Genomic DNA, 18,151 nt, shown 5'->3' with positions numbered 1-18,151 from the left:
CCATAGCCCTTAGACTTATATACCACTTCAAAGTGCTTTACAGCCCTCTCTAAGTGGCTTGCAGAGTCAGCCTCTTGTCCCCACCGATCTGGGTCCTCAATTTACTGACCTCGGAAGGACGGAAGACTGGATCAACCTTGAGCCAGTCAGGATCGAACTGCTGGCAGTGGGCAGAATTAGCTTGCAATGCTGCATTTTAACCACTGTGCCACCACAGCTTTTAGATATAGAGATTAGACAGACAGACGATAGATGATAGATAGATAGATAGATAGATAGATAGATAGATAGATAGATAGATAGATAGATAGATAGATAGATAGATGATAGACAGACAGACAGATAGATAGATGGATAGATACTATAAGATAGAAGATATACAGATAGATAGATAGACAGACAGGCAGACAGACAGACAGGATAGATAGATAGATAGATAGATAGATAGATAGATAGATAGATAGATAGATAGATAGATAGATAGATAGACAGACAGACAGACAGACAGACAGACAGACAGACAGACAGACAGGCAGAGATAGATAGATAGATAGATAGATAGATAGATAGATAGATAGATAGATAGATAGATAGATAGATAGATAGATAGATAGATAGATAGATAGATAGATAGATAGATAGATAGATAGATAGGTAGGTAGATAGATAGATAGATAGATAGATAGATAGATAGATAGATAGATAGATAGATAGATAGATAGACAGACAGATGATAGATGGATAGATGGATGGATGGATGGCTAGATAGGCAGACAGGCAGACAGACAGCAATAGCACTTAGACTTATATACTGCTTCATAGTGCTCTACAGCCCCCTCTAAGCGGTTTACAGTTTAGTGTCAGCATGTTGTCCCCAACAATCTGGGTCCTCATTTTACCCACCTCAGAAGGATGGAAGGCTGAGTCAACCTTGAGCCAGTCAGGATCGAATTCCTGGCAGTGGGCAGAATTAGCCTGCAATACTGCATTCTAACCACTGCGCCACAGCTCTTAGATAGATATAGAGATGATAGATAGATATTTAGATATTTAGATAGACAGACAGACAGACAGCAATAGCACTTATATACTGCTTATATATACCCCTTTCTAAGCTGTTTACAGAGTCAGCCTATTGCCCCCCCCCCAACAATCTGGGTCCTCATTTTATTGACCTCAGAAGGATGGAATGCTAAGTCAACTGTCAGCCAGTGAGAATCAAACTGCTGGCAGTCAGCAGAATTAGGCAGCAGTACTGCATTCTAACCACTACGCCACCACCGCTATTCTGCGCCACCAGCAACATCCATTCTGTCGTTGCAATTTAAGAGCTGGATGGCACAACTGCATATTATTGGCGGGAGGCTGGCGAATCACCGAATCACGGCCTCCCAGAGCCCGAGAAAGAGGAGGTGCCCACAGTACCTGTGTAGCCGGGCAGACACTGGCAAACGTAATGGTCTATCTGGTTGAGGCAGGTGCCGTTGTGTTGACAAGGTCGGGAGGCGCACTCGTTGATGTCCATTTCGCAGCGGTAGCCCTGAAACCCAGGCACGCAAAAGCAGCTGTATTCGTTGACGCGGTCGAGGCAGATGGCCCCATTCTGGCAGGGGTTGGAGGCGCACTCGTCGACCTCCTCCTCACAGTGGGTACCAGCCTGGCCGGGCAGGCACCGGCACGCGTAAGTCCCACCGCTTTCAAGACAGGTGCCGTTGTTGCACAGTTGACTGGAGCAAATGGGAGGCCTCGACAGGCAGTGGTTTCCACTCGGGCAGTGACAACCGTACCCATCCTGGAGGTTGACACACTCAAAACCAGGTTGAGGACAAGGGTTGGCCGTGCACTCGTCCGCTTGGGACTTCCCGCAGGAGGCATCTGCCAAGCTTGACCCACAGTGGCAAGTGTAATTGAGGGATCCGGGCGTCCCACTGCAGTTCCACTCGGATGGACAAGGATGTCCATCGCATGGCTCAGCTAGCAATTCACAGTCCCTCCCCGCATAAGCTACGGGGCTCTGGACACACAAGCAGTGGTAGCCATCTTCCAGGTCTCTGCAGGTCCCTCCGTTCTTACATGGCGCTGAGGAGCAAAAGTTGGCTGGTTCTGAAGTTGCTTGTCCTGGAGAAGAAAAAGCAACAGGAGGTTAGATGAGAGGAACATTCCCACACTTTTGGTGGAGAGGAGAGCTTGGTCCCCGGCCATGACAGGAGAAGGGTGGCGGATTATGACCACAATACGTGGCAAATCAAAAATTAAAGGCTAACAATTGCACGTCTGCCAAAGTAGACTTCCCAGCAACGGTGACAGCAACTTGGAAGGAGAGGAGAATTTGACCTCAGGCTGATCAGACAAGGGACACAATGGTGGAAGGAATGGAGTGGAGTAGGATAGAATAGAATAGAATAGAATAGAATAGAATAGAATAGAATAGAATAGAATAGAATAGAATAGAATAGAATAGAATAGAATAGAATATAGGATAATACAGGAATAGAATAGGATAGGATAGGATAGGATATAGGATAATACAGGTATAGAATAGAATAGAATAGAATAGAATAGAATAGAATAGAATAGAATAGAATAGAATAGAATATAGGATAATACAGGAATAGAATAGAATAGAATAGAATAGAATAGAATAGAATAGAATAGAATAGAATAGAATAGAATATAGGATAATACAGGAATAGAATAGGATAGGATAGGATAGAATAGAATAGAATATAGGATAATACAGGTATAGAATAGAATAGGATAGAATAGAATAGAATAGAATAGAATAGAATAGAATAGAATAGAATATAGGATAATACAGGAATAGAATAGAATAGAATAGAATAGAATAGAATAGAATAGAATAGAATAGAATAGAATAGAATAGAATAGAATATAGGATAATACAGGAATAGAATAGAATAGAATAGAATAGAATAGAATAGAATATAGGATAATACAGGAATAGAATAGAATAGAATAGAATAGAATAGAATAGAATAGAATAGAATAGAATAGAATATAGGATAATACAGGAATAGAATAGGATAGGATAGGATAGGATATAGGATAATACAGGTATAGAATAGAATAGAATAGAATAGAATAGAATAGAATAGAATAGAATAGAATAGAATAGAATATAGGATAATACAGGAATAGAATAGAATAGAATAGAATAGAATAGAATAGAATAGAATATAGGATAATACAGGAATAGAATAGGATAGGATAGAATAGAATAGAATAGAATAGAATAGAATAGAATAGAATATAGGATAATACAGGTATAGAATAGAATAGGATAGAATAGAATAGAATAGAATAGAATAGAATAGAATATAGGATAATACAGGAATAGAATAGAATAGAATAGAATAGAATAGAATAGAATATAGGATAATACAGGAATAGAATAGAATAGAATATAGGATAATACAGGAATAGAATAGAATAGAATAGAATAGAATAGAATAGAATAGAATAGAATAGAATAGAATAGAATAGAATAGAATAGAATAGAATATAGGATAATACAGGAATAGAATAGAATAGAATAGAATAGAATAGAATAGAATAGAATAGAATAGAATAGAATGGGATTCGCATCCAGGCTTTGGGCACCTCAATCAATCAATCAATCAATCAATCAGGATAGAGCTGGAAGGCACCTTGGAGGTCTTCTAGTCCAGCCCCCTGCTCAAGCTATATATACCATCTCAGACAAGTGACTGTCCAGTCTCTTCCTAAAAACCTCCAGTGATGAAGCACCTACAAGGTCTGCAGGCAAAGCTGTTCCACTGGCTAATTGTCCTCCCTTTTACGAAGTTTCTCCTTCATTCCAGGTTGCTTCTCTCCTTCATAAGTTTCCATCAATTGTTTCTTGTCCAGCCCCTCTGGTGCTTTGGAGAATAAGTTGACCCTCCCTCTTCTTTGTGGCAGCCCCTCAAATACTGGAATCCTGCTATCATGTCCCCCCCGGTCCTTCTTTCCTCTAGACTGGCCAGACCCAAATCCTGCAGCCGTTCTTCCTATGTTTTAGTCTCCTGGCCTTTAATCCTCTTAGTTGCTCTTCTTTGCACTTTTTCCACAGTCTCAACATCTTTTTTGCAACGTGGTTACTCAAACTGGATGCAGAATCCCAGGTATGGCCTTACTGAGGCTTTATAAAATGGTACGAACACTTCACCTGATTTTGATTCTATGCCTCTGTTTATACAACCAAGGATGGATTGTATACCTGTAATCTTCCTGTGAGTGTGTCTTATTTCCCCAGTCATATTGTGTTTTGTATTCCAATTGCCCTTTATTTTTACCATTATTTGCACCTCTTAGAAATGATACAAGGTTCACAACTTGTTGGATTTCGCACTGTGCTACTGTTCCCGCTGAGAGAAGAGTCATCATGGCTCTGTGTGTGTGTGTGTGTGTGTGTGTGTGTGTGGTCTAAAACCCACTGGTTTTTAAGGCCAAATTCAATCAATGCTCAATGTTTTTCCGCTTCTTGGATGAAGGTATTACTCTGATGATGATGAGGATGACAATAGGTCATCAAATTGTCCCAAGAGGCAACTGGACTTTGTTTTTTCCTTGAAGACGTTTCACTTCTCATCCAAGAAGCTTCTTCGGTCTCTCAGAAGTAGAAGCTTCTTAGATGAGAAGCAAAACATCTTCAAAGAAAAACCAAGAAAGTCCAGTTGCCTCTTGAAAAAGAATCTTTGGAACAACCATGACCTGGAGGACTGAGAATCCACCATAGACCATCAAGTTGTTGCTGACTCTTAATGTCTTAGATGTCCTCCAGAATAACTTGTCCTTAACCTGGTCACTTCACGAGGACCTCTCTAACATTCAATCAGCATCTTCTTGGTCAAAAAAAATGAGCTTCATAAGTTCTCATCACCTTTCTTGGTTCTCCGACCTCCACACTATTTTTTTTTCAAGGGTAACCTTATGGTTGGACCATCCACCTGAAGATATTTTCATCACCACCGTCATCTACTGCTTCCTTTCTGCGGTATTTGGCTTCTCCCTGACTTCTACCCTTGTTGTTTCAACGTCCTTTTTCATAATTTGCCTTTCTTCGCTGAGAAACGTTTCCAGGATGCTTTGCAAACTTCTGCTGATTGTGCCCTCCCTTCCCATCCCCTTCCTGGGACCATTGGGGGAGTGGGAGAGCCTCTGGCTTTGGCTTCCCAACACCCCCTTTGTCCTGCCCTCATTGCTTTTTTATTCTCCAATCTCCACTCAAGCGGAGAATAGGGATGACCGAATGGGCCTGGTATGCGTGGAGCAATTAGAGTGTGAAACCCAAGAGGCTCTTTTCCAGCAGGGCAACCTCTCCGTTCCACTTTAGCAAGCTTGTTGCTCTCTACAAGTGCTCCAGCAGCACAAGGTCCTTCCTGGCCTCTTCCTTGTAGATGCAGCTTGTGATGCTGGCAAGAAAAGCTATCCACGGTAGACACGACTCTCTTGGAAATCAACATCTGGAACAGGCAGGAAGGTGCAGCTGGCACAGTCAGGCAGCTGGCTCTGTCTGTTGATCATCTGAGAAAAGAGATGGGCCTCTTTGGATGTTCTAGAAAGGAGATGGCTGGAGCAAAAGGCCACCTATCTTCTTCCCATCCATCCCTCCCTCTTCTCACAATCTTGTGAAATGAATGGTCTCCTCTAAAATGTTTTGGGCTTTAGTTCAGTGGAAAGAAAAGAGAACAGGGATTTGCAGATTATGTTCCAAAATGGATCCATGTTTTCAGGTTCAAAAGAGATCTGGGTTTAAATCTGCAAGCAAAAATGCTAAAACACACGTTCCTCTTAAACCTCCAGTGATGAATTTTACCAGCTCTGTTATTTCCCTTTTATTTTGAACATTGCTGGAAAGGAATTTTCATTGCTCTTCTCCTCTTCCTCTGGTCACGCCTGAGCTTCAGCCTTCAGGTGTCACAATTAGATCACTTTTAACATAGACATTTTAAGTTTAGTTAAAAAATAAATGCATTTTTGACTTCTAAGATCCTCTGAAGAGCACTCTCATTTGATGTAAAATGCAGAAAAAGCAATTCCTGCCAACCTGACTTCCATAGAGGACCTGCATACTGCACGAGTCAAAAAGAGGGCTGTGAAAATATCTAGAGACCCCTCACATCCCGGACATAAACTGTTTCAACTCCTTCCCTCAAAAAGACGCTATAGAGCACTGCACACCAGAACAACGAGACACAAGGACTGTTTTTTCCCCCCATGCCATCACTCTGCTAAACAACTCATTCCCACAACACTGTCAAATTATTTACAAAGTCTGCATTACTATTAATATTATTATTAATTTTCCCATCCTTCCTTTCACCCATCCCCTCCCACTTATGACTGTATGTTGCTTGTATCCTTATGATTTTTATTGACTGTTTCCTAGTATGATTTGATTGCTTATTGTACCCTATGTCTATATTCTATTTACTATATACCCTATGACTATATAACCCTTTGACTATCATTAAGTGTTGTACCTGATGATTCTTGACTCTTGACGAAAGTATCTTTTCTTTTATGTACACTGAGAGCATTTGCACCAAAGACAAATTCCTTGTGCAAACACTTGGCCAATAAAGAATTGTATGTAAGCCCCAGCTGCAATTCAGAGGTTCTGACCTTCCACCCCAAACCCTGAGTAATTGGCACCTTAAGATGTCATTGTAACATTAACCACACATCCCTCCATACCTGTTTCCTTACATCCCTTTAGACAGCCTGCAGATAAGCTGACCTCATATCTGCACTTAAAATTCCAGGAGATCACACAAGCACAGGGGTTATCAGCCTTCTTCCTATTTTTACATCTTCCTTTAAGAGCTGGAGTGAAATGCAGAAAAAGTGGAGCCTTCTGAAGATCAGAGGAAGGATTGGAGACCAACAGAAAAATCCATCACTTCTGGTTTTGGAAGTGGAAGATTCGTGGGTGCTCAGGATTTAATTCTCTGCAACGATGTTCCCTTTGAGGGCCAGGAGCGGTTAAGGTCTTCAGGAATTCTGATTGTTAGCACCAAATCCTCAGCATTGTAGTTCTTTTGGAGAAAGCAGCTGAGAAGACCCCCACCCCCCAAAATATGAGTTGTAAACCTCACATTTAGCTCAAACTTAGCTTCATGATGATAACCCAGGTCTACTTAGACGAGTTGCTAAAAACAGTAGAAGGCTTTGTACCTTCTTAGATCTTTTAACAATCAGAATAGAGCTGGAAGGGGCCTTGGAGGTCTTCTAGTCCAGTCCCCCTGCTCAAGCAGGAGATCCTATACCATTTCAGACATGTGGCTGTCCAGTCTCTTCTTAAAAACCTCCAGTGATGAAGTACCCACCATTTCTGGTGGCAAGTAGTTCCACTGCTTAATTGTCCTCACTGTTAGGAAATTTTTCCTTAATTCCACGTTGCTTCTCTCTTTGATTAGTTTCCACCCATTCCTTCTTGTGGTATTTTGGAAAATAAGTTGATTCCTCCTTCTTTGTGGCAGTGGCTCACATACTGGAAGGCTGCTATCATGTCCCCCCTAATCCTTATTTTCTCTAGACTGGCCAAACCCAAATTCTGCAACTGTCTTTCATATGTTTTAGTCTCCGGGCCTTTAATCATCTTAGTTTATTTATTTTATTTATTTAGTTAGTTTAGTTTGTCAAGCACGTATGAGAAAACAAGTATAAGTATGAACATAACATATAAACATATAAGTATAAACAGGTGTAAGTATATATATATAATAGATGGGAACAGTAGGGCAGGGACAGTAGCAGTGGTGGGATTCAAATTTTTTTACTACCAGTTCTGTGGGCGTGGCTTGGTGGGCGTGGCAAGGGAAGGATACTGCAAAATCCTCATTCCCTCCCCATCCCACTAACCTGCTTTCCAGCTCCATTCTCCTGTGCAGAGCAACCAAAGAAGACCCAGCCCATCAGCTGGGACTCAATAGGAGGCAGAGAAGAGGTGGGATTGGCCAGTTCTCCGAACTACTCAAAATTTCCGCTACCGGTTCTCCAGAACTGGTCAGAATCGGCTGAATACCCACCTCTGGACAATGGGCACGCTGGTGCGCTTATGCACGCCCCCTTAGGAATGGAGTGAGGTCCACAGTAGACAGTTTGAGGTTAAAGTTTTGGGGGTTGAGGATGTAACCACAGAGTCAGGTAGTGAGTTCCAGGCATTGACCACGCTGTTGCTGAAGTCGTAGTTTTCTGCAATCGAGTTTGGAGCGGTTGACTTCGAGTCTGTACCTATTGTTGCTCTTTGCACTTTTCCCCCGAGTCTCAACATCTTTTGGTAATCTTTTGGTGACCAAAACTGGATGCTGTATTCCAGGTGTGGCCTTGCTAAGGATTTATAAAGCGATACTAATACTTCACGTGATTGAAACTATTCTATATTAGCATTCTCCAAACACTGAATTCTGATTGGTCCACACGGACCGCGACCTGATTGGTCGACTGAACGGCCGTGATTGGCACGCTAAGAATCAACCGCGATTGGCCGAGCCGATTGCGGGAGATTCAAAGTGCTGTCATTGGCCGCCGAGCCGCAAGCAATCCCTATATGAAGGGGCTCCAAGATCTTGTACAGGTCTTAACACTGAAATAAAGAGCTGAATGTACACTTTGGTCTCGCGTCTCTGTGGGAACCGATCTACCCGATCTAACAGAAACTAAAAGTTGTGGTTTCACGTGGAGATGTTTTTGAGTCCATGGAGAAGGACGCCTCATATTCTGAGGTTCTTGGCCTCAATTATTTTGTTTCCTTCATGCTTGGGAAGGATAAGCTAAGATGTCTCAAATCAACTCCTGGATCTGGGGCCCTTGGCTTTTGTGATCTTATCAGATGACTCGGTTATCCGTCCACACCTGACCTGCCGTGGTGTTTCAGCTGGACTTCCTCACATGGCTTAGACCCTGCTGCTTTAGTGCAGGGGTCTTCAAACTTGATAGCTTTAAGACTTGTGGGCTTCAAACTCCCAGAATTCCTCCTCCTCCAGTCATGTTAGCTCAGGAATTCTGGGAGTTGAAGTCCACCAGTCTTAAAACTTGCCAAGTTTGAAGATCGTTGGAATAGATAGATAGAGATAGATAGATATAGATAGACAAATTGGATAGAGAGATAGAGAGATAGAGATAGATAGATAGATAGATAGATAGATAGATAGATAGATAGATAGATAGATGATAGATAGATAGATAGATAGATAGATAGATAGATAGATAGATAGATAGATAGATAGATAGATAGATGGATGTAGATAGATGATACTGTGGATCAGGGGTCTTCAAACTTGACAGCTTTAAGACTTGTGGACTCCAACTCCCAGAATTCCTCCTCCAGTCATGTTAGCTCAGGAATTCTGGGAGTTGAAGTCCACAAGTCTTAGACTTGCCAAGTTTGAAGATCGTTGGAATAAATAGATAGAGATAGATAGATATAGATAGACAAATTGGATAGAGAGATAGAGAGATAGAGAGATAGAGAGATAGAGAGATAGAGAGATAGATAGATAGATAGATAGATAGATAGATAGATAGATAGATAGATAGATAGATAGATAGATAGATAGATAGATAGATAGATAGATACTGTGGATCAGGGGTCTTCAAACTTGACAGCTTTAAGACTTGTGGACTCCAACTCCCAGAATTCCTCCTCCAGTCATGTTAGCTCAGGAATTCTGGGAGTTGAAGTCCACAAGCCTTAAGTTTGCCAAGTTTGAAGAGTCCTGTGTATGTCAACACTTCATGTGATCTTGATTCTATCCCTCTGTTTATGCAACCTAGGGTTGCATCGGCTTTTTTAGCCAACGGGCTGACTCATGTTTAAATGGTTGTCCACTCGGCCTCCGAGATCCCTCTCGCAGTTGCTACTATTCAGCAAGGTGTCCAGTTGAATGTCCATCCGCTGTTCTTCTCTGCTTTGGCGATGAAACTGCTCCTGTTCTCGGGGGTTTCGAGAGACAGGCAATGCTGAAGCCATAAATCTATCACACTTTTATGGCCCCTCTTTCCCTCAACTGCTCCGCAGCCTCTTTGATCTTCCACTTCTCATTGTGGTCCTTGTCCTCAGATCAGAGATCTCCTTTTATGAACACTCTTCTGCTGTGACCTTCACGCCCCACCCACCCCCTGCCTCCTCTGATCTCCCCAAACACAGCCGCACATCAAACACTGAATGAGGTTTTGTGTGTGTGTCTTCTAGTTAGCCATCTTGGCTCTCGGGCTTGAAATTCTAAATCCAACCCAAATAGGCTGCCCACTTCCACAGGCAAATCAGCCACTTTAGGAAGAGGGTGACTGACAAACTTGCCTGAGCTGCATTTGAGGTGTCTGAATGATGTGTGTGCTATGTAGGTGTATGCTTTTGACAGCGGGCAACAGAAATTCCTTTTTAATGTGTGCCGGTTTGCCTACAGTTTTTTTAAAAAATAAATGACAATAAAGGCTATTTTATGGTCTCTTATGAAGAGGTGGGGCAGGACAGGCGAGAGCCAGATCCATCCCTATCTTGAATTGAATTGAATAGAACAGAACAGGGGATAAAATGGAACAGAAGGGAAGGGAAGAGGAGAGGAGAAGGGGATAGAAGAGAAGAGAGGAGGGGATAGAACAGGAGAAGAGAAGAGGGGAAAGGGGAGAGAAGAGAAGAGAAGAAGAGGGGATAGGGGACAGAAGAGAAAGGATAGAATAGGGAATAGAACAGAATACAGAATAGAATAACGGAATAGAATAGAATACAGAACAGAATAGAATGGAATAAAATAGAATACAGAACAGAGAATAGAATAGAATAGAATAGAATAGAATAGAATAGAATAGAATAGAATAGAATAGAATAGAATAGAATAGAATAGAGTAGAAATAAAATTAGAATAGAAATAAAACTAGAATAGAATGGAATAAAATAGAATACAGAACAGAGAATGGAGTAGAGTAGAGTAGAGTAGAATAGACTATATAATAGAATAAAATAGACATAAGAATAGAATAGAGATTAGAATAGAATATAATGAGAATAGAATAGAAATAAAACTAGAATAGGACAGAACTGAACAGAACAGAATAGAATAGAATTCTTTATTGGCCAAGTGTGATTGGATACACAAGGAATTTGTCTCTGGTGCAGAAGCTCTCAGTGTACATACAAGCAACAAGTGATAAATAATGGCCATAATAACAAAATAGAATCATCATAAATCATAAGATACAACATTTAGTGATAGTCATAGGATACTAAATAAGCAATCAACATAAACCCTAAGATACAAACAAGTTATAGTCATAAGAAGCTCTGGGAATAGGGAATAGGAAAGATGAGAAGGAGAATACTGTAGTAATACAGGACTACTAGGGGGCTTGAGATGATGGTGGCTGGTTGCACCACACTCCTGAAAGTATGCTTTGAGTGTATTTTCCACCCCGTCTGAATTTAAACATCAACATGGTCTATTTTGAAACTGATCTTAGAAGGTTTCAATGGGGATATCCTGAAAACAAACTATAGGTTTGGGTTGCTTTGAAAGGCAGTGGAGCGAAAGTGTTTCTTTGCAGCCACAATGATTTGTGTTCCTTTCTCTTCACCACTGGCCTTGTGCTGTGAAAGACATACACCAAAGCTGCTGTGTGAGAAAGCAGGGGAATGTGGTTAAGGATCTTCCACCTTCTCTGTGGAGAGTGGGAGAAAGAAAGCCAGGCCACAGGATTTCCCAAATTGTTCTCCTCCTGGCAGGAATAGCCAACACCAAAGATGACAGACTCAAGTTCCCGATTGGTCTTCTTGACAGACATGAACCCTGGGCCTTCTCTAACAAAATGAAATTCATTGTAGAGAAAAGTAAAGTCTTACACTTAGGCAAGAAAAACCACAAGGACACATATAGACTGGGTGAAACCAGGCTCAATAGCAGGAACTGGGAGAGGGATCTTGGAGTCTTTGTGGACAACCAGCTAAATAGGAGCCAGCCATGTGCAGCAGCCGCCAAAAAAGCGAATGCAATCCTAAATTGTATTAACAGAGGGATATAATCAAGATCAAGGGAGATACTAATACCACTCTATAAAGCCTTAGTAAGACCACACCTAGAGTACTACATCCAGTTCTGTTCACCACATTACAAAAAAGATGTTGAGACTCTAGAAAAAGTACAGAGAAGAACAACCAGGATGATTAGGGGACTGGAGACTAAGGCACATGAAGAACGGTTACACAACTGGGCCTGGCTAGTCTAGGGAAGAGAAGGACCAGGGGAGACAGGAGAGCAGCCTTCCAAGATTTGAGGGGCTGCCACAGAGAGGAGGAAGGGGTCAAACTGTTTTCCAAAGCACCTGAAGGCCAGACAAGGAATAATGGATGGAAACTGAACAAGGGGAGATTCAACCTGGAAATAAGGAGGAAATTTCTGACAGAACAATCCACCAATGGAACAGTCTTTGGAGGTTGTGGGAGCTTCATCCCTGAAAGCTTTGAGGAAGAGATTGGACTGCCATCTGTCAGAAATGGTGTAGGGGGGTTGGACTAGATGACCTACAAGGTCCCTTCCAACCCTGTTAATCTGTTAATCCTCATGATGGTCTTGCAAAGACAATTACCTGAGCCTTTACTGGAGCAACGTCTTGGCTGCTGCTTCTCCAAATGTCACCCAGAAAAAGAATAGGATGTTTTTCTGAATATCTCCATCATTGTCATCATCATCATCCTGGGCCAGATGACTCATCCTGAAACCCATCCTTGCAAAGTAAGTCCACGGTGGCCCCAGAAAACACCCAACAATCCATGTCATTCCTCTTATGTCACTTTGGGGCTGCTGGCGTCACCCAACAGACTTAACCTGGTTATCGAAATAGATCAGTCCTCTAAACCATAAATAGGTTGAGTTTTGCCCAACGTGACCCTAACCCTTTGAGGACATGCGCCTAAGCCCGAGTTAAACCTTGACAAGGTGAACAGGTTAAACGGGTGCAGAGAATAGATCCTTTTGTCCCAGAATCCGGGTTTTAAACAATCAATAAAATAATCGGTGGGACAAACCAGAAAAGGGAAGGATTCTTTGGAAGCTACACATATTTGTTTACATAAAGAACACCTGCCAATAAGTGCCACGCTATCAAGGGGTGATAAAGCAGAGGTGGGTCTTCAGCAGGTTCTGACCAGTTCTGGAGAACCAGTAGCGGAAATTTAGAGTAGTTCAGAGAACCGGCCAATCCCACCTCTGACTGGCCCCGCCAACCCCATCTCTTCTCTGCCTCCCATTGAGTCCCAGATGATTGGTTGGGTCTCCTTTGGTTGTCCTGCACAGGAGAACGGAGCTGGAAAGCAGGTTAGTGGGGTGGGGAGAGAAGGGGGATTTTTCAATAGCCCACCAAGCCACACCACACCCACCAAGCCATGCCCACAGAACTGGTAGTAAAAAAAAAATTGAATCCCACCACTGCAGTAAAGACAATAAAATAATAAAAGATGCAAGATCGAGAAGATCTCTAGCTATTATTACAGTTCCAGAACCAAGAGGAATCTCCGTCCAGCTAAAGGAGAGACCCCTTTTAAGCACACACACACACACACCACACACACACACACACACACCCCACACACACACAACACGTGGGCCGAAGCTGGTTTTCTAGTTCAGGCTATATATATATTTCCCCTCTGTGGAGGATGATCCCAAAGCAGCAATCTTAGAATGGCTGTGAGAAAGATAAGAGCTTAGGGGGTTGATCTTTAGAATCGGTGACTAATAAGTGACTCACTGCAGCTCTCTCATCCCGCCAACCCACTTCGCTTTCTCTGTTCTGCAAAGTTGGAAATAAATAGCAGTTAGGAGAAGACCGTTATTGGCGGAGTTGTCCAAATCAAGAGCGAACTTTTCGGTGGGTCAAAGAGGCTCGTTTCGCGAGAGATCTGGCAACCTGTTTGGAATGGGCCCCCTTGCCTACTCACCAGCGAGAGAACTTTGCCCTCACCGTTGTGCCAAAGAATGTTTGCCTCCCCCCAACGGTGCCAGGTCTATTCACCAGCAAGCCCCCCCTGCCTGAGAGCCTTTGGCACAAAAGGCTCCCATCCCTGCTTCCCAGGCAGGATCAGTAGCCATGGATACTAGACACAGAAGTGGCCCTGCTGAGTCCCTCTGACCGGTGGAATGTCAGACAAAGGTTCTGGAGAAGGGGAGCGGTTTTTTCAAAGGGATGAGGAGGAGGGTGGGAGGAGGAGGAGGAAAGAAAGAAGAAAGAAAGAAAGAAAGAAAGAAAGAAAGAAAGAAAGAAAGAAAGAAAGAAAGAAAGAAAGAAAGAAAAGAAAGAAAGAAAGAAAGAAAGAAAGAAATTATCATTTCCAACTTGTTCTTTCCTTCCAAATTATATCCTTGGAAGAGGAGGGGGTTTCCCAGAGGGAAGGAGGAGGAGGAGAAAGGGGGAGGAGAAGGAGGAGGAGGAGAAGAAAAGAGAGAAAGAAAGAAAGAAAGAAAGAAAGAAAGAAAGAAAGAAAGAAAGAAAGAAAGAAAGAAAGAAAGAAAGAAAGAAAGAAATTATCATTTCCAACTTGTTCTTTCCTTCCAAATTATATCCTTGGAAGAGGAGGGGTTTCCCAGAGGGAAGGAGGAGGAGGAGGAGGAGAAGAAAAAGAAAGAAAGAAAGAAAGAAAGAAAGAAAGAAAGAAAGAAAGAAAGAAAGAAAGAAAGAAAGAAAGAAAGAAAGAAAGAAAGAAAGAAAGAAAGAAATTATCATTTCCAACTTGTTCTTTCCTTCCAAATTATATCCTTGGAAGAGGAGGGGTTTCCCAGAGGAAGGAGGAGGAGGAGGAGGAGAAGAAAAGAAAGAAAGAAAGAAAGAAAGAAAGAAAGAAAGAAAGAAAGAAAGAAAGAAAGAAAGAAAGAAATTATCATTTCCAACTTGTTCTTTCCCTTCCAAATTATATCCTTGGAAGAGGAGGGGTTTCCAGAGGGAAGGAGGAGGAGGAGGAGGAGAAGAAAAGAAAGAAAGAAAGAAAGAAAGAAAGAAAGAAAGAAAGAAAGAAAGAAAGAAAGAAAGAAAGAAAGAAATTATCATTTCCAACTTGTTCTTTCCTTCCAAATTATATCCTTGGAGGAGGGGTTTCCCAGAGGGAAGGAGGAGGAGGAGGAGGAGAAGAAAAAGAAAGAAAGAAAGAAAGAAAGAAAGAAAGAAAGAAAGAAAGAAAGAAAGAAAGAAAGAAAGAAAGAAAGAAAGAAAGAAAGAAAGAAAGAAAGAAAGAAAGAAATTATCATTTCCAACTTGTTCTTTCCCTTCCAAATTATATCCTTGGAAGAGGAGGGGGTTTCCCAGAGGGAAGGAGGAGGAGGAGGAGGAGAAGAAAAAGAAAGAAAGAAAGAAAGAAAGAAAGAAAGAAAGAAAGAAAGAAAGAAAGAAAGAAAGAAAGAAAGAAAGAAAGAAAGAAAGAAAGAAAGAATTTTCTCCTTTCCAACTTGTTCTTTCCCTTCCAAATTACGTCCTTGGAAGAGGAGGGGATTTCCCAGAGGGGGGAGGAGGAGGAAGAGGAGGAGAAGGAGAAGGGGAGAGGAGGAGGAGAATATAGTAGTAGTAGTAGTAGTAGTGTTATTGTTATTATTTGACACAAAAAACAACAGTGCACACAGCAAACGAGATAACCATGCTGGGTTCCATATCACAAATCACTAGTCGAACCCTTCCCAAGCGTTTAGGACTGCATGAGTCTGCGAGCAGATCCCAGTAAGGTGGCCTTCTGCAGCTGACCAGTGGTGATCTGGTCAGCGCCAATTGTTTTCAAGTGCTTGCCTGGGTTATTTCTCTCCTTTCCAACTTGTTCGTTCCCTTCCAAATGATTTCCTCAGAGAAGAGATCATGAATTGCAGAGGCATCTGGAGCGCAGAAAGCCAGGTCCTTGGGAAACACCTGCAGATGCTTCCCCCCTCCCACGAGACCCACCACCACCAGCAGCTCTTCCTTTCCACAGTCTCTGCAAGAACTGCTCCCCCTCCTCACTCCAGATCTAAAGAGCTTTGAAATGAGTCTCTGTGTGCATGCTTGTGTGTGTGTGTGTGTGTGTAACCTGCAGACACCCAAGAGTTTAGGACAACTTGCTAGGCTGAAGTTTCAGAGGTACATCTCAAGTCGTTCACGATGCCCTCAACCGTCACACAAAAAGCAGGCTCAGGTTTTGCTAGCTAGGAAACCCCGAGCAGGTCTGAGGTTTGCCACTCACCTGAAAGCCAGAGAGCACGAAGCATCAACAGGGCCACCCCAAAATCCATGGCAGGCTGAGAAGGTCCCCAGGTCCTGTCTCCAACTGAAAACCACCTCAAGGCGTGATCCTAGCCTCCCTTGTCCACTTGCTCTTGCATCCCCAGTCCAGTCCGGTCCTCGGTCCTCGTGTGGTCAGGGATGCTGAAAAACATGCCTTGTTCTAACAGGCTGGACAAACTCACCGTCCACTCAGGGCCCGTTACGGAAAGAAAAACTTGGCCTGGATCACATGGCCTGGAGTCTTGTGCCCAGCATGGCTTGGCAAACATCGCCCTTGTAGTCTCGTCGTCTCAAATTACAAAACACAACAAGGATTGCGCTCTTCTCAGTGGTCTGAGATGCAGAGGGAAAAGCGGGGAGATCTTCAACATTACAACTCTGAGCAAACGAGATGTAGGTACCAGTTATGTAAACTAATGCAAGTTGCTAGAAGAAAAAGTTAAGGGTCTAAAGGAAACTCTAACCATTCTGAAACTCAACCTACAAAATGAGAAACCCCCAAACGTTGCAAGAAGAATATGCCCATATTGAACATAACGATGATCCAACAAACTTAGAATAGAATTGAATTCTTTATTGGCCAAATGCGATTGGACACACAAGGTATTTGTCTTAGTGCAAATGCTCAGTGTGCATAAAAAGAAAAGATACATTCATCAAGGGTCAAGAATCATCAGGTACAACACTTAATGATAGTCATAGGGTACAATAAGCAATCCAATCATACTAGGAAACAGTCAATATAAATTGTAAGGATACAAGTGACAAAGTTACAGTCATACAGACACAAGTGGGAGGGGATGGGCGATAAGGAGTGATGAGAAGATTAACAGTAATAGTAGTGCAGACTTTGTAAATAGTTGGACAGTGTTGAGGGAATTATTTGTTTAGCAGAGGGATGGTGTTTGGGAAAAACTCCCCTTGTGTCTCGTTGTTCTGGTGTGCAGGGCTCTACAGCCTCGTTTTGAGGGAAGGAGTTGAAACAGTTTATGTCCAGGATGTGAGGGGTCTGTAGATATTTTCACAGCCCTCTTTTGGACTCGTGCAGGATACAGGTCCTCCATGGAAGGCAGGTTGCTAGCCATGTTTTTTTCTGCAGTTCTAATTATTCTTCTAAGCTTCTAAAATAATTGACCCCTTAGGGCAGAGGTCTCCAAACTTGGCAACTTTAAGACTTGTGGACTTCAACTCCCAGTTGTGCTGGCTGATGAATTCTAGGAGTTGAAGTCCACAAGTCTTAAAGTTGCCAAGTTTGGGGACCCCTGCCTTAGAGGGAGAAGAAGATAGACGGAAACGTGCCACTCCTAGAAGAAAACAAACACAAACCTAGTGCAACTGCAACCCACTCTGATGTGAAGCAATTGATTGCATGGACTCTACCTGGAAGAAAACATGCAGACAGCTAGAAAAGAAGCATCATCAAATGTGCCTTAAAAAGTAGCACCATCAAATGCTTCTGTGATACAAAAATACCCCAAATGTCTCTAGGGAGGAAAAAAAAAAGGCAAGTTTTGGTGACAGGAGATTCAATTCTCAAGTGAACAGAACCAGCCTTCTGTAGACCGGAAAGTCAATCCAGAGTGGTATGTTGTCTCCGTGGAGCCAAAATCAAAGATGTGGCTGAGAACCTAACCAGGTGGCCATTTTGATCTTCAGCCTTGGGTGCCAACAGGTCCCAGTTGAGGCCTTTTGGGTGGAAGAGAGACAGAGATCTACTCAACTTCACCCTGGCAAGATGGCAAAACTCAAAATCTTTCGATTTCACAATCTTGTTTTAGAACCACAGGAGACATCCTTAATATTCTTAAAGAGCCTTAGCTGCTGCTCTTCTTTATTCCAAAATTCTTGAGGATCACGGAGCTATACCCCAAAATATTTTTCAGCGGTCTGTTAAAAAAAA

At 42.4% G+C, this 18,151-nt stretch overlaps 1 protein-coding gene across 1 annotated transcript in view; it reads right to left on the bottom strand.

Annotated features, from left to right (window-relative positions):
• CRB2 (crumbs cell polarity complex component 2) overlaps positions 1-16,519 on the bottom strand; it is a 54,416-nt gene extending 37,897 nt beyond the window's left edge. The window contains exons 1-2 of the mRNA XM_087943983.1: positions 16,211-16,519; positions 1,426-2,118 (exon numbers count right to left, since the gene is read on the bottom strand). Of these exons, the coding sequence (XP_087800109.1) occupies positions 1,426-2,118; positions 16,211-16,259 (742 nt within the window). The 5' untranslated portion in view covers positions 16,260-16,519. The remainder of the gene's footprint in view (positions 1-1,425; positions 2,119-16,210) is intronic.
• Positions 16,520-18,151: the final 1,632 nt, after the last annotated feature.

Source organism: Notechis scutatus, chromosome 15, assembly GCF_049901735.1.
Source record: "Notechis scutatus isolate UNSWTSFEM ecotype Mainland chromosome 15, rNotScu1.2, whole genome shotgun sequence".
Taxonomy (NCBI): Eukaryota; Metazoa; Chordata; class Lepidosauria; order Squamata; family Elapidae; genus Notechis; species Notechis scutatus.
Note: the sequence above shows the minus strand (reverse complement) of the source record. Positions and strands in the feature narration are given on the sequence as shown.